Source organism: Lichenostomus cassidix, chromosome 2, assembly GCF_008360975.1.
Source record: "Lichenostomus cassidix isolate B80296 chromosome 2, HeHo_3.0, whole genome shotgun sequence".
NCBI classification, from domain to species: Eukaryota; Metazoa; Chordata; class Aves; order Passeriformes; family Meliphagidae; genus Lichenostomus; species Lichenostomus cassidix.
Window position 1 is genome coordinate 103,049,376 of NC_139482.1, and position 16,433 is coordinate 103,065,808.

Consider the following 16,433-nt stretch of genomic DNA (forward strand, 5'->3'; position numbering starts at 1 on the left):
CTCAGGAGGCAAATCTAATAGTACAAGCTTCTTGTATCAGGAATTATAGAACAAGAAGGTCTGATCATCTTTCAAATTTGAATGTGAATGCCACAAAATGTACTGGGTGAAGACTGCCAAAGACATCATAAACAGTTGTCCTGAACTAATTAGACAGTAAGGATTCCTTGATGCCTCATTTAAGCATTAAGTTCCTACTCCAATAAGCCAAAAACCTTCCCTTCCCCAGCTGTTAACGTCCACAACACCGTTAACTGCTGAATTCTGCCCCAGAATGATCTCTTCATCAGACACTGATACTTAGAATCACAGAATCACAGGCTCAATTAGACTGGAAAAGACCTCTGAGATCAAGTCCAACCTATGACCAAACACTATCATGACAACTAGACCATGACACTCAGTGCCATATCCAGTCATTCCTTAAACACTGCCAGGAATGATGACTCCACCACGTCCCTGGGCAGTCCATTCCAAAGTCTAATTGTCCTTTCTGTGAAGAAATTCTTCCTCATGTCCAGTTTAATCCTCCCCTGGTGCAGCTCTAAGCTATGTCCTCTGGTTCTGTCAGCCGGCAGAAGAAGCTGATCCCCACCTGGCTACACCCTCCTTTCAGGAGTCACCCTCCTTTCTTGCAGACCTCCTTTCAGGAGTCACCCTCCTTTCTTGCAGACCTCCTTTCAGGAGTCACCCTCCTTTCTTGCAGAGATCGAAAAAATCACCCGAGCCTCCTTTTCTCAAGGCTAAACAACCCCAACACCCTCAGCCATTCCTCACAGGACCTGTGCTCCAGACCCTCCACCAGCTTTGCTGCCCTTCTCTGGACACTCTCCAGCACCTCAGTGTCTTTCCTGAACTGAGTGGCCCAGAACTAGACACAGGACTTGAGGTGTGGCCTCACCAATGCCAAATACAGGGGAAGAATCACTTCCCTGGTCCTGCTGGCTGCACGGTTTGTGACACAGGTCAGGATGCCACTGGCCCTCTTGGCCACCTGAGCACACCTGACTCATGGTCAGCCACTGCTCACCAGCACTCCAAGGTCCTTTTCCTCCAGAGAGCTTTCCAGTTACTCTGCTCCCAGACTGTAGCCCTGCAGCAGGTTATTGTGGCCAAAGTGGCACTTGGCCACGTTGAACCTCATCCAGCTGTCCTCAGCCCATCGAGCCAGCCAGATTAGGGACAGTGGATGTAAATGCTCCAACTCCACAGAAGCCTTAACAGCTTTTTGTACCATCCTTATCTCTCTGTTTTCTGACTGTATCTGCCATTGGCGTTTGCAAGGCACACCATGTGAACTTCAAGGAGAGATCAGCAGCTATATCTTTTATTTAGATAGGTATTCAGGGCCATGGATCAGAAAAGTCAACTCCTTGCTCAAGCCCACCTCCCTCTGGATCCCAGGGTGGTAACTGTTCCACCAACATGTTCCACCAAGCACCAAACAGGCACACTCCTGCCTTTTCAATATTTCTAACATCCACCTACTGTTTCACACAGTTTTAGCATAAACTTATTAAAATACTGCTGTCTATAAATTGCAATGGGAAGAAAACCCCCAGGAAATCCATTTATCACAGAAATCTAGACATCTATATTGGCTTTGCTGGCATCAAGATAAATGAATGTTTCTTTACTTCTTATCCTCTTCCAGAAACCTCATCTTTTGCTGCCTGTTCTTACCACGACAATCCTCAAATGCAAAAAGATTGCTTTAAGGCTAGGATGGATTTTTAATTAGAAGGTATATATATCAGAATTAGAGCGTGAACTCTGCAATTATTTTTTTGTCAGTCCCCAGACAAGTCTTCATGAACTGTTATTTGGGATTTTGTTATGGCCATCAAACTAAGTCCGGGGGGGTAGAATTTTTGATTTCATAAAGACTTAATGTTTAACTTCCATCTATCACCCATATTTCCTCAAACAAATTTAGATGAAATAGCTCTTTTTGAAGAGGGTATAGAAATATTTACTTTGATCAAGGATACCATTCCCCAGGGTTCGATAATATCTCGAATATGAGGTTGCAGGGCTGGCAGCACCCAATTAACGTATTTATCTAGGCCAACTAGCATGGCCCACATAAGTTTTATACCTGTTCATAGTACAAACTAATAAATAAATTATGATATTAACAATTATAAAAAGTAAAGCCCCACAAAATCAAGAAAACTGCATTTTGAATTGTTTTAATCAGTGGCTGTCCTTTCACTGAAATCAGGAACACAAGCCCTGGTGATTATAACAAAGCCAGAAACTCTCCAAAGAGCAGAACAACCTCATGCACTAGGCTAAGACACCAGCAGTTCCTCATGATCTTAGTCTTGGCCTTATTAATATTGTATTAAAGAAATACTAAAATCATCATAAATATCTATTTATTTTCTCATTTAAAAGGCAAACAGAAAGGTCCACACTGACATTAGCTAGAAAATACCAACTCTCTGTATTTAAAAAACACACAATGAAGTAAGTAGCAAGAACCCAAAATGACTTTTCAAAACCTAACTCCTCTCTCCACCCCCATATTTTCAAAGAGACGGGCAGATTATGTTTTAATACTTAGGTATAGCAAAAATCAGTCCAATTTTCCTCAATGCTAAACTTAAATACTAAAAATCAACACTTTTTCTTCTCTCAGCCATGACCTTCCAGGGACTGAAATAAATGTTAAGTACCTGTGTGAAGAATTTCTAGGAAACAACTGCCTTACCTTGTGAATCTGTGGTAGAAGGAGATGGCTTTGGATATCCTACAAAGGAAAAGTAGTATGTGTGACTCAGTACATAGCAGAGTACATTATGACCAAATATAACTGCAGTCCTTTAAAAAGCATCCCTGGTTACTCAAAAGCAACCTACCAAAATAGCTACTAAATAGTGTCTCCTATGACATGCTCAATTATTGTTAAACTGCAGTGGTCATGGCAAAGAGAACCAAGTCATTACTCCAATGTACTAAATCCACTGCAAGAATTATGGAAATAAAAAAATAATTTAATTTTCCCGAGTGGCAAAGACTGCTGTAGTTACCAGGGATTTTACATCATCTCTGTTGACCTCATGCTTTGTGCAGCCTTGGAAAGGCAACAAAACTGGCACTGAATGTGTTTCCCCTACTTCTGCAGCCAGCTGGAGGCTGCAGGGGCCCATTCACAAATCATCTCTGCCGTGAACTCATTCCCAGCAGCAACAGCCTTAGTGGGTGTCCCCGAAAGGCCAAAAGGGGCTGGTAAAGCACAGCAGATCTCAGCGTCACCTCTCCAGCAAGACCTGATGTATGCATTGCTCTCAGTCAGGAGTGATTCACTGCCAGTTTGGCTCTCTCACCTGGTGCTCCAGCATACCCCTCAGCAATGGGCATGGTACTCTGGCCAGCCTGACCGTTCGCACTTCTGAGCCTCCCTCTTCCAGACATCAAAACCGTGCCAGGAGGCCCTGCCTCCCCAGTCTCCACGATGATCCCGGTTGTTCCAGGCAGAAGCGGCACAACTGCTGACCCTGGCAGGGCTGGGTGTGGAGGTCTCAGCTGTGGTGGCAGGAGGGGGATCCTCTGCCGTGGGGGGTGTATCCTGGGCCTTGATGGCAGCAGGGATATGCCAGGCTGGGGCTGCACAGGTGGCCTTGGTGGCAATGGCTGCTGTGGCACTTCTGGCCGCCCTTTGAAACAATGAAAGAAGAGGAAAAACACAAAGTTATTTGCCTAAAACAGAACATAGGATTGGACAATTTTGCATAATAAATAGGTTAAAATAAAACAGGACTCAATATGAGGCCACCTGTTCCCTCAGACCCAAGGCTGCACTGGCTAAACATCATTCCACTCTTGAAGTGCTAAAGAATCCACTCTTTACCAGCCTGTGTGACACAGAGAAAGAAATGAAGACAGCTGGAGACAGGACAAGCAGCGTCAAATAACCCATGAACATTCATTCCACTGCTAGACCAGCTCGGCCTTTCTGCACCAAGCAGACTGAGTATCACACCTATTCCCATCAGTACTTTAGTCTCCCTCTCTCTTTCTCCTTTCACTTCAGTTCTCCCCAAACCCTTACACCCACCATGCTTATTTTTGACTTTGTACTCACACAACTCCTAGCACAAGCCTGGCCTTTAGCATGATCATAAAGAAAATTATCCACAGCAAAAATAACTGAGTAGAGGTGAACATGATTTAAGAGGTTTTTTTCCTTACTTTAAAAAGCAACGAAGGCAGAACCCTAGGATATAATCTACCAGAAAATTCTTTATTGTTTAAATAGAAGAGATACCATTATAGGACTTTTCCACTAGGGCAGCCAACCCATATGACATCAGGGTTGAACAGTGCTGACATGGTTAGATTTGTGTATCTGGTCAAGTTCTAAGCCCTTTATAGGAATTCTGGTTTATTCATAAAAATGAAGTCCTAGATGACACTTAAGGATGCAATGTCCTCCCAAGAGTAAAGCTGAATTACATCTACACTAAGAACAGAAATTTACAAATATGTAGAGTTCAGCAGATGCACCAGCAGCTTTTACACAAAATAAATAGAATTTCATGCTAAATTTAACTTCAGCATAGGTAACTTTGGTCGCATTTTGAGACCAAAACAAGTCTTTAGGTGCAGGTATGGAGTTTCTGTGGAAATGGGCAAACATCCCTTTGCAAATTTATCTGATACAACTCGTCACACAACAGAGATGCTTGCCAAGGTCCCTAGTGGAGATGACCTCTCTGAAGTCTCGGTGATCACAATGAAGCACTTCAATTCAACACAGTCCAAAATCAGCCCAGGCAAATTCACCAGTGGCTCAGGCTAAGCCAGCTGGCTGTGCTGAGAAGCACATATGGTGTGAGGCTTCCCCTGGCTCCGCTGTGTGTCTGAGAACCCCAGAGAGCCTTACTCTGCACCTTTGGGCAAGAGCCAAAGGTCAACAAAGATGTGCAGGTATTGTCCCCAGTGCATGGCTGGGGACCAGACAGTGTCACTGGCGACCCATGTGCTGTTTTGGGTCTATTTGACACCTGCACTTTACCCTTGTGAATCTCATTTCTTGTTTTCAGTCTCATAAAAGCCTTAAAAGCCCACATAAGCCTTCCAGAGCACTGGGAGGTTGTCTGAAGTCATAGTCTCACAGCACCTGCATTCATTTTCTAGATATGGCTGTTAGAAAAAACCTCCCTGAGCTTTGCTGGCTGGTTTTTAACTATCAGGAGAATTGAAACTTACATAAGCAGCACACCACAAAGCTGGGCTGAAGCTCACTCAGTAACTCTGTCCACAAGGCAGAGGCCTAAAGAGTGAAATGTTCGCTTTATACAGATTAAAATTGTTTTCATAAAACATCTAAGATTAAAAAAATCTTACAAAATTTTCAAAAAAAAGCCTTAAATTATCAAAGTGAATTTTTAAACGGAATTATTGACTTTGTGAGACTACTTCTGTCCATGGAGGCATCAATTTAGACCTTCAACTAAAATCTTCAGATAAACATCATTGAAAAAAAAAAAAGACAAAACACTTTGCCTTGGGATGTACATACTTGTCATTTCTTGAGTCAGTTATCCTGGACTTTATTAAGACAATGATTTGGGGTGAGACTGGGAAAACAAATACATTTCTCTGCTTACTTTTTTACACCTTTAAATAACAATCAACTGCTGAAATCCCATATCCTGACTAAACTGCTTCCTTGCATGCAACATCAATACTGCAATACTCAGAATTATCCCATCTTCATAAAACTAAATCCAGAATCACTTGTCTAAAGCTCAACTTCAAGTGGAAGTAATCAGATATGTGTGAGCTGGGATCTGCTTTAACTTTGCTGAGCAGGCCATGAAACAGAATCTTCCTGATCATCTTTCCCATCTATCTGGGAAGGCAGAGAATAGAGCTGAGATCATTATGCAGCTAGGAACAGTAACTGTTCTCAGCAGCAGCACCCTTGCTGCTCTGCTTGTCATCACTGTTGTAAGTGACAATGTGGTTTCCATATCACATAGCAGCATCTTCTCATGCTCTCCTCAGCCCCCAAAACACACAGAAACAAAGTTCATAAAGCAAACTAGCGAGTAAAGGAATCTGTGACTGCACTCACAAGAAGTCAAAAAGACCTCACTTGGGTTTTGTTATAGACACCAAGGGGATTTTACAATTCCGTTAGAAAGCAGCATTTTGCACAAGCTCACAGGGAACCCAGAGGAATTGACTGTATGACTATTCACACTACAACATTAAAATTTTATGTTGCATTTTATCCATGCTGTAATGCAGAGCACACATGTGGTTTCTTAGACCACAGCTTCATTAGACAGCATTTTGCTGTTGGTTTCAAAACCCTGCTCCAGAGACAACTACCATAGGAATTGCTGGTCAGGTCAAATAACCATAATCAAAGCAAACTGCACTCCCAGCACAGTATCTGGCTGCAAGACCACACTCTTGATTCCTGGTAAAAATCATGGTTATATAAATGAATAGGCAATAAGTTAAAAGAGACCACCAACTTTCCCATGGCTTTCAGTTTTGTGCCATGTGAAGAGCAAACATATTCACAGAGAGGCATGGAGTGCAATGAGAACAATTTACCCTAAGAGACATGGAGCTGGGGGCAGGAACCATTTAACGTGGATGGAAAGCTGCTGGATCATACAACCTTAGAGAGCACATCATGCGTGGTTCCCTAAATGCTTAGGGCGGACCATGGTCTGCTGTCACCACTGCCTTGTGTGCTGCAGGACACTGCACTACCTTCACCAGGAATTACAACAAATTAAGTACATTTCTGGTCTCTGGGTTCATATCTCATGTGCAATCATTCACAAAGTCGGCTTGTTAATTTGGATTGAGGCACTCGAAACCCCTTAATAAAAAACATGGAAGAAAATACATCCATATTTTTAAGATCAGGGTCACTTGACTTTGCTGGGTTTACATTATTTGGTAAGATTTTATGTTTTATTTCTTGCAACATATCCTTGCCTTACTGCCCTCAACAACTTTATTAGTAACAACTTGTTTCTGTTTCGGCCCCTCTGAAGTCAAATGACATCATTTGAATGCTACGATATGCTGGCAAATTGTGCATAAGAAACTCTCCACTGATCCAAGTCCAGGTCTTCCTGTCAAATAACGTTGGTATGGGAGACAATGCTGCAGATCACAGATGTAAAAATAGTTAAAGTCATATCCCAACTCACTTAACAGGGTTCCCAAAATCACTTCCAAAAAAGGCTCTTCTGCCAAAATCTTTCTGCAACTCCAGCCATCAGAAGTTACTTAGGCTGCTGTGCCAGACAGTGCTATTGTAATTGGAAACATTTGGGAACTGCAGTGTGTGCCTCACGAACCCTTCAGAGGCCAGGGGCTCCCCAGAGCAGCAAGGGATGCCCAGAGTGCATCCCAGACCCAGCAGTAGTGTCCTTCCACAGGTTTTTAACACCCAGAGGTGGATGGAGGGATCTGCCCTGAAAAGGTGTTATTTTATTGAAACCCAGGTGCACTGAAGCTTTTTAATGCTTTAATACATTGTAACAGAAGTTGATAAATGCAACCCATGAGGTCGCTTGAACACCTGCTTCAAACAGCAGAAGATTACTACTTGTGTGTATCTTGGACCTTTCTCCAGTGCTGAAGCCTAGTGCTAGTCAATTTTGGGCAAGATGGATGAGAAACAGGATTACACAGATACATCATGATCCATTTTAATGGAGACTGGGTCTGCTTGAGCAAGATCAAGGGGTAAAGATCCTAACCCTACTGAATTTAAGTCAAAATTACAGCAAAAGAATTATCTGAAATTTACAGACCCTCTTCACTCCATTTCCTCCTTCCCCCCATTTCTTTTTGATTTCACACAAAAGCTTCTTGCCTCAGAAAGACTTTTCAGTCAAGTACTGCTACACATTTTGTTTCAAACAATTAAACAAATGAAACACATTTATCACAAGTTTTCAAATCTCTGCCTCAGGGTGAGAAGGACATTCTTCCCTACAAAAATTAATTTTAGACCCTTCATGAGGCACAACTTGTCCATTCAAGAAAAAACACTCAAGAGTCTTGCATCTGATCTCTCCCAACCACCATCAGCTGGAACGGCCCACAGGCTCTTCCCTCAGCACCTCTTCTAATTTCAGGCCAGTCAGAGAAATTGGCCTCTTATTTATCTCATACATGCACAGAATTAAAACCAGAAGCATCAGTCAACTGAGGAGTGCAGTTTCAAAACAGTGTCCAGTTGCTATGATTTTGCGTCATGCTAACAGAAACAGGAAAGCAGGAACTCAACTTCCTTCTGTAAACTTCAACACTCAGAAAAACAACCCACTGCTGAAATTTGGAGCAAGAACTGCAGAGGGCATTGGGCAAGGTCTCTAAACCTTCAAGGCTTACCAACATGCTGAGGTTACCATTTCCCAGCGTTGTGAGCCAAAGGGAATGTGCCCTGGCTTCTCAGCTGCTCCAATGCAAACTTTAAATCACCTATGGAGGCAGATTTGCACCAACATGTTGGACTACTAAGAGAAGTGGCTGAGGTATTAAAACATTGCCAGCTGGAATGTGCCAGCTACTGCCAATGACCTTGTGGGAATGCAAGCTTCTGGGAGAGCCATGAAGCAGAAGTCTTATATTGCCATGCCAAGATACGCCACAGCTTGTTTGTGAAACTTCTAGATCAAAGAGCTGGTGCTGAATTATAACCATTAACTCATGCTACGGACACAATTTAGAGGAAATCTTTCTTATCATAAATTTGAATTCATTTGACTTCAGTTTTCTCCATTTACTTTTCAATTTTCCCCAAGGAATACAGAATAATCTTCAACAACAAAATAAAACAAAATAAAACAAAAGTCTAATCAAATGAACTGGAGTAATACAGACAATTATTACGTAAAACTCACTTTAAAATCACTATTCAAAACCACTACTTTTCCCAATCTCTTTATTCTAGTTCAAAGTAAACATAAAAACATGTGAGCTTTTTTGCTTTTTTTTTTTTTTCAGGGTACTTTTAAAAGCACTCAAAGTACTCTGTGGTGTTCTGGAGCAAAGAGCCAAAATTAGAGTCACTGTAAAAACAAAGTAGAAATTGTGTAATATTAAGTTTTTCCTCCCTTGTTTAGTTCCTTTCTAAGAGTTTCAGAAAGGAAAGCCAGTTGAAAAACAAACAAACAAATAAAAAAAAGTACAAAAATAAGCAAGAAACTTACTGGTGTCAGATGGAGATTTCAGCACGTCTTCCATGTCTGTGGCAATTTTGGAAACCTGACTATGAAACTGTTGGACAGAGTTTTTGAGGCCAGAAATATCCGTGGAATGAGATGCTATAGTTCCATTCATTTCACGGATGCAGTTCCATAAACTGCTCACATGCTTATTCAGACCTTCTTTTATATTCTGCAAGCTGTCTGAAACAGAGTCCAGCTTGCCACAAACTTTTTCAACACGTGAGACTCTGCTCTCCACATCTGAAACACCCTCCTGGACACCTTGGGTCTTTTCTTTGCACTTGCTAAGATCATCCAGGATATGGTCATTCAATTGTTCTAGTCTCTCCTTCACTTCACCACAGCAATTCTCATTGGAATGAGCAGTTTGATTCGCAAATGTCCTCTGCATTTGATCAATTTTTCGGTAGACACCTCGCTGTGTTTTTCTGCATGTGGAATTGACACCCAGAAGCTGCTCCCTGCAGCTACTCAGGCCGTCTTGAAGATTTTTCATATCTTTATCAATGGCATTTAGATTGTATCGGAATACACGTATGTCTCTCTGCATTTTCTGGATGTCACGTTGGTTACCCTTAATTAGGTTGAGTTTCTCATTAAGAGAGCTATTTAGAGACTGTAGGAGACCAGAATTATTCTCTGTTTTCAAAAGCAAGTGATTGTATTTGTCGTTACAATTTTCTAGCTGTTTCTGAAGGCCCTCCGTACCTTGTGGTGCAGACTGGCATTTCTGCCCACAGAGCTGTTCAAGTGACAGCAGTTTGTCCTTCAGGAGATTCACCTCTGCTGTAAACTGCTCATTTGCAAATCCTGCATCACTGGGCAAGATGGGCCCAGGATGAACAAACATTCCATCTGGGTCCGTGGTGTTGGCAATCTCTAAAATAGTGCCGCCCAGCCTAACCTCTAGTGCCCGCAGCTTGTGGTCAAACAAGTCTCTCAGTTCATCCACCTCAGCAGCGATAGTGCCTCGGAGAGTTTCCTCAATGTAAAAACAATGTTCTTCAGCATTTCGCTCTGTGATATTCATCCTTGCATCCAGCTCCTCCAGCCTCTCACCAAACACATCTTCCAGATCTGGAGTTGACAATCGAATGATTTCATTATCTATTCTGACATTCAAGATCCTCTGTGCTTCCACAATTCTGTCAATCTTCTTATCTAAATCTTTCATCTGTTGGTCGAAGGCATTTCCCTCACCCTTCTTGCAACAACTGGAGCTGTTTGATGGAATCTGAGTCCGGAGAGTATTTATTTCTTTCCTCAAGTCATTCTCTTTTCCTCTTATTACATTGAGTAGCCCTACACAGTTATTTTCATTGTCATCATACTGTTGCTGACTGTCCTCTAGTTTGTACTCACAGGGGTTCTTCAGATCTGCCAGTTTCTTTTCAAATTCTTCCATTATTTCCTGCTTGAGGGTCTCAAATTTTGAGTCTATATAGTCCTGATATATATTGTCACTGGGCATTGATATTGTAGGTCCTCGTGCTGCCTCCTGCAGTTGTTTTAACTGTCCTTCATAGCCTTTTACTTTTCCATTCAGTTCCTCTAGCTCATCATTCCTCATCTTCAAGGCTTCTTTGACCTCAGCTAGCTCAGATTTTATATCTTCCATTTCAAAATCAATAAAAGGGTCTTTTTGATCTTTATTGTTGTGGAGTCCTGGCAGCTGAATAGTGTCTGTTTCACCACCAACTGCACTGTCGGGCTCTGGGCGATCATAAAGGTTGTTCAGCCAAGTGACCAACATCTTGCTAGCATCTTCTTGTACAGTCAGCTTCAGGTTTTCATTCACACCTGCCACAGAGGACTGAAGTTCAATCACAGACCGTGTAAGTCGAAACAATTCATCCTCAAGAAACTGCATTCTCTTCTCATACGGTGGAGGCTCTGGTGCTTCTGTTGGTTCTGCACCTGTTTCCCAGAAATAACAAAGTCTGGATGTCAATATACCCAGTGGTTTCTGTTTTAATCAGCTGCACTTAACTTCACTTTTCTTTAAAATGAAAAAATTATTTAAACTGCCTAATGCTTGTTGCCTTTTCTGTTCCTGTTTTCAATAGTTTATACATTATCAAACCTCCCAAACGAAAAGTTTTAGCCCTGTGACCAATTCCTGCCAAGATACAGTGGCAATAAATAAACTGGCAAGCAGAATCACCCCTCTTGTTCAACAACAGATCTAAGCTACAGCATATATAACAGACCATTACAGACCCATACACATCACAACACAATCACCTTAGAACCACTGCATCACCTACAACAATAATTTGCCCCTGAATTTCCACTGAAAACTTCAGCTGCAGTCATTTACGTGCTTCAAGTGGGTTTGTGCTCCAGTATTTTACTGAACTGGGATCCAAATATAGATCCCATGTATGACATGGGGTTCTGCAAGATACGCCAGTTATCACACTGGCTACACAAATCTCTAATTATTTGACATGTATTTAAGTAGGCAATAAAAATATGTATAAAAGCATAAGCTTTACACATTCAAAACTGTTAGGTTAAAATAACTTATCCCTGCTGAATGAAAATCAGAAAGAGAAGACTTTTTATCTATCATAAATCAATTAATGAATCTGAATCTTGTCATCAGTGGCACCTCATTTGCAGAGTCATGTACAAATCTGGATGTTCAAACAAAATGTCTAACAATTGCAGAAAATCCAGAACAAAAAAAAACCAAACAAACATTATCAGAGGCCAAGAAAGGATAAACTGCAGTAAAAGTCAAAGTGATTTTTAATTTTGTCTAGAAGAGAGGAGAATGATGCAGATATCACCATGTTTTACTATCATCTTCTGGAATTAATATTTTAGGTCAACTAACAAAATATTTTAAAAGCTGTTTTTTAAAGCAGGTTTATAACCTATGGAGCTAGTTTGGTACCATGTATTCCATGTATTGAAACCAATACATTCCACTACTCAGAAAACACATGTGGAAATCTGACTAAGTGCTATATGTGACACTAATCTCCACTTAGGCTGCAAAACGTCCTTCAGAAGGAAACATCTGTTTATCATTTTTTCTTAATGGATAAAAGGCATAATATGACAGTAACAGCATTCCTGCTTGACCTTTCAGAAGACAGTATCTTATACAAACAAACACCATTCATTCTTTAAGATATTTTTTCAGAAGCTAAGGTTCATCCTTACTTATTGCCTTACTCCTAACTATCAAGGCAGGTAATCTAACATGAATCTGTAAAATCTGCACAAACTTGATCAAAATATTGTGGAACTGCTAGAGACACTTTACATATCATTAAAATTAGTACCTGGGTTTTTCCTTTGTTTTAATAGTACTTCTTCTTAAATATATCTTCTTCTTCTTTTTTTTTTTTTTTTCTGAACATTGGAGAAACCACAAAAAAAACCCCTGTAAATTCTTACAAAACCCACAATCTTAACACAAAGATTTTCTGGAAGCATGAGTAGCCAGCTGGCATTTCCAGCCAGTGTTCTACAGCCCATTCCTGTGTTATTCTTCAAGAAATTCTCTGTATTACGACTGCTATTGCCTGGCTATTATTTTCCCACCACACAAAGTCTTTTGTACCTGCCAGTAGTTGAGTTTAATAGAAACCACAATTTTTCTGTTCCTTAGAAGACAAAACAAGAAACCAGACATGATCATGCATACCAAAATTCAAACAAAAAGGTTACCTGTGCCTTTCTTCACAGCAGCTCTCGGTGGTGTTGCAGGACGACGAGCAGTGTTTGGCTTTTCTGCTGGTCCTTCCCTGCAGTCCTCCCCTTTGTAGCCAGGACAACATCTCCATTCTAGCTCTGTTACTGTCTTGTAGGCAACTGTGTACCGAGGTCTGAAACTCGTTCGGTATCTGCCAAAACAGAAAGTATTTTAAACAATCCCTAACCTACACTGCTATTTAGATTAAACTTAAAATTAAAACAGGTTTCAGGGTTTTTCCTAATCAAAATGAGGTACTTACAGCTATGATTCATTTTCTGTTTCCAGCATCAAATGAGCAAATGTTTCTGGCTAGGTTTTAAAGCTACCTTAATTCAAGAGAGCCATGATAGGGAGCCATGGAACAGCGGCATTCATGTATGAGCAGAGGGATAAAATGCTGTGGCAACTGAAAGTTCAAGTCATCAGACACCACTAAGAATAACAGTGACCACCAGTGTCCATAAATTTAAAACACTTTTCCTCTAACTTTTCATAGCAACCCTTCCCCCAGGGCTCTTCTGAACATCACAAAATGTTTTTGCCTGTTTTGTCCCACTTGTATTTCCACAGTCTCCACTTAAAACGTTCCTCAGAACTCATATGCATGGAGCAGTCAAAGCTGGGAGGGATATTCCAGAGAAGGACAAAATGCTGAAAATGTGAGTCAGACAAGGACATGAAAGAAGGAATTAGATGAAATGCTACAACCAACAAAGAAATCAGCTTTTTCCTACTTCATCAGTTGAGCCGAAGAGGGTCTCGCAGACAAACCTATGCACCCATTATGTGCATACAACCTTGAGCTTCCCTGATTAACCACTCTAAAGTTAATAAATTACAAACTGATTCTGGTTGTGCAACTTTCTTAACCATAGACTTCTTCCATAACTTCCCTTCGAACACATCCCACATGTTCAGCTGTGGTCAGACACTGTGGTATCCCACCAGACCATAAGCAGAGGCTATGCTATTGAACAAAAATGAAATCATTTGAAGGTGCACCTCATTTTGGGTTGAGAGACGAGGAAAATTATTAAAACAGGGATTTGCCACCTGAGGTCTATAAACAGGTATTCTTGGGACACATGGAAGCAAAAATGTCATCCAAATTTCTCTCATTAATTCCTTTCTCTGAATAAAACTAGCATCATGCTACTAATTTCTCTGTGGCTTTTTCAGATTTTTTTTCCTTATGATTATTTCAGATTAGAACAACAGTTTGCTTGCATTAATAAATGACACGCTCATTTCACAGCTGAGGTGTTCCTCAGCAGTAATACCAGCAGAAAAAATGCAGGACAGCAGCAAAGGACAACACAGGAGCTCTACAACAGATTTCAGCCACACTACCACACAAAAATCACCTATTTCATTGAACGTGGCCTTGTATTACTACGCAAAATTCCTTATTGGTCAAAAAAACCAAAAAAACCCAACCAGTAATCACGTATTAAATGGAAAGAAGTAAATCTTACACAGACTGCGAAACATTTCCTATAGAAAGTCATAGAGAAGGAGTTAGCTTACTGTTACCCTTCAAAACTTCACTTCCCATGTGTGCAAATAGTTGCTGAAATAACTGTAATTTTTTTTGTATTCAGCATATTTCAGATACATGATTATAATATAATGTCCCACATCTGACAGCCACTTGCTATCCCTTTTCGGTAAGCTTCTTAACAAACTCATGATGGTGTGCTTAAAATATTAACTACTGACTTTGCACTTGTTACTTTTCCAACTGCACCTTTCCCAGTTCTGCCACAATATATTCTAATTTCTGCACTCAGGAAATACTCAGTGCTGTTTTGCGTTATCACTTTGCCTACAACTTCTCATTTAAGGGGAAAAAGCTACTTTCACTAGAGACAATGTCATATTTTTTCCAACTATTTCTGGGCCAAGAGTTCATTTATTCTAATAAGCCTCTCTGGATTCCCTTTTTCTGTGAATCTGCATAGGAAGACAGGGGCTGTATCCCTGTCTATGAGCTGCTCATAACTGCAGTGGTTTGATGTGGCTATCGGCTTTTCAGACTCTGATTTGGAGCACGTAAACTCAGAGAGGGTTTCCAATCCTTCTTTATCTTCTGAACACCATATATGAAACAGCTGCACACTGCACTCCAGCTCATCATTTCTTCTACAACTTTCACTTAAACATCTGCCAAATCCTGTTTACAAAGCACAGAAATCCCCAAGGTCAAGTGCTTTAAAAATTAAATAGAGGAGTGCAATGTAGAGAGCACCATTGGGAAGAACAATATCCCGGCCACCCAGGAACTTCCTTTTCCTTCTCCCTTATCTAAAGTATTAAACTACATCTTGTGTAGATAAGTTGGGTTTGAATCCTTTCCTTCCAATTAGCTGCCAGAGTGAGGAGCAACAGGATTAGCTAGATGCTTGTGTTTTGAAGTGGTTTTGAGAGTCATTACAACCTCTCACAACCACCACATTATTGAAATGCAAACTTTGAACTTCAAGATCAGTTTTCACATGCCGGAAATGGTCGTACATGCTTCTGTATGATTTCCATAAAACACTTAACTGATCCTAACTTTGTGTGTGTTCCTCTTTTTACTTTCAGGGCTAAACCCCTTCCTGAAAATGACAGTATTTTGGTTATTTTCAAATGCCACATCTCTCTTTTTTCCTAACAAAGTTTGGAGAATACAGCTGAAACTAATTTTACAAAATGAATAAGAACTACTTATATGCAAATTGTGTGCTTCTTTGTTCAAATTACAGAACAAGGATTTTCTATAATATTTTTTACAATTTTCTCTTTGAACACTTTCTCTGTAGTCATATTCATCGACATAGACACCTTCAGATGACTTCAACGGTCAGACAAATCCTAAGACACAACCAAATACAAAGGAATATAAACCAATAAAAAGAAATCAAACTTAATATTTCTCCTATGTCAAAAATTTAAAACTTTTCCAAACTTCATCTTAAAAATGAAAAACAAGCATATTTGACATTCTCACTCTTTTTTGTTCTATAGTTTCCCAATCCTAATAGGCATAAAATGCTTAAATACAATTTAATTTTAAAAATTTAATTTTAAAATTATTTGAAATGTAGAATTCTCACATTTTAAATTATAAAATATAAACACTGTATCTACAACTTTAAAAAAGTTGCAGTAGTCCACTTCTTACAAATTCTTGAAAGTTTGAGAACTCAAGCAAATACACGAATTGGATCTGTTTTGTTTTCAGATATGATACATCAAATACAGATTAAACTGAATCCTGAACCACAATTCTCCTCGAGCTAAGATAAGCTAGAATCAGAACATTTCAAAATCTGGATCTAGAACAGCTTTCATATTTCACACTTTGAATGATGTACTCATGGATGGCTCAGAAATTCAGCTGGGATTTACTTACCATGCACTACTTCTCTATACTGCCAGTCCAGCTGAATGAATCATGGAGCTACTCCCATTTCCTTCAGGAAATGTAAGTAAGGCTAGGAAACAGGAACTTACTC

The 16,433-nt window shown here is 40.3% G+C and overlaps 1 protein-coding gene across 1 annotated transcript in view; it reads right to left on the bottom strand.

The window, feature by feature from the left end:
* EMILIN2 (elastin microfibril interfacer 2) overlaps positions 1–16,433 on the bottom strand; it is a 37,895-nt gene that overhangs the window by 10,648 nt on the left and 10,814 nt on the right. The window contains exons 3-6 of the mRNA XM_085052633.1: positions 12,906–13,081; positions 9,204–11,138; positions 3,333–3,662; positions 2,717–2,755 (exon numbers count right to left, since the gene is read on the bottom strand). Coding sequence (XP_084908759.1) covers positions 2,717–2,755; positions 3,333–3,662; positions 9,204–11,138; positions 12,906–13,081 — 2,480 coding nt within the window. The remainder of the gene's footprint in view (positions 1–2,716; positions 2,756–3,332; positions 3,663–9,203; positions 11,139–12,905; positions 13,082–16,433) is intronic.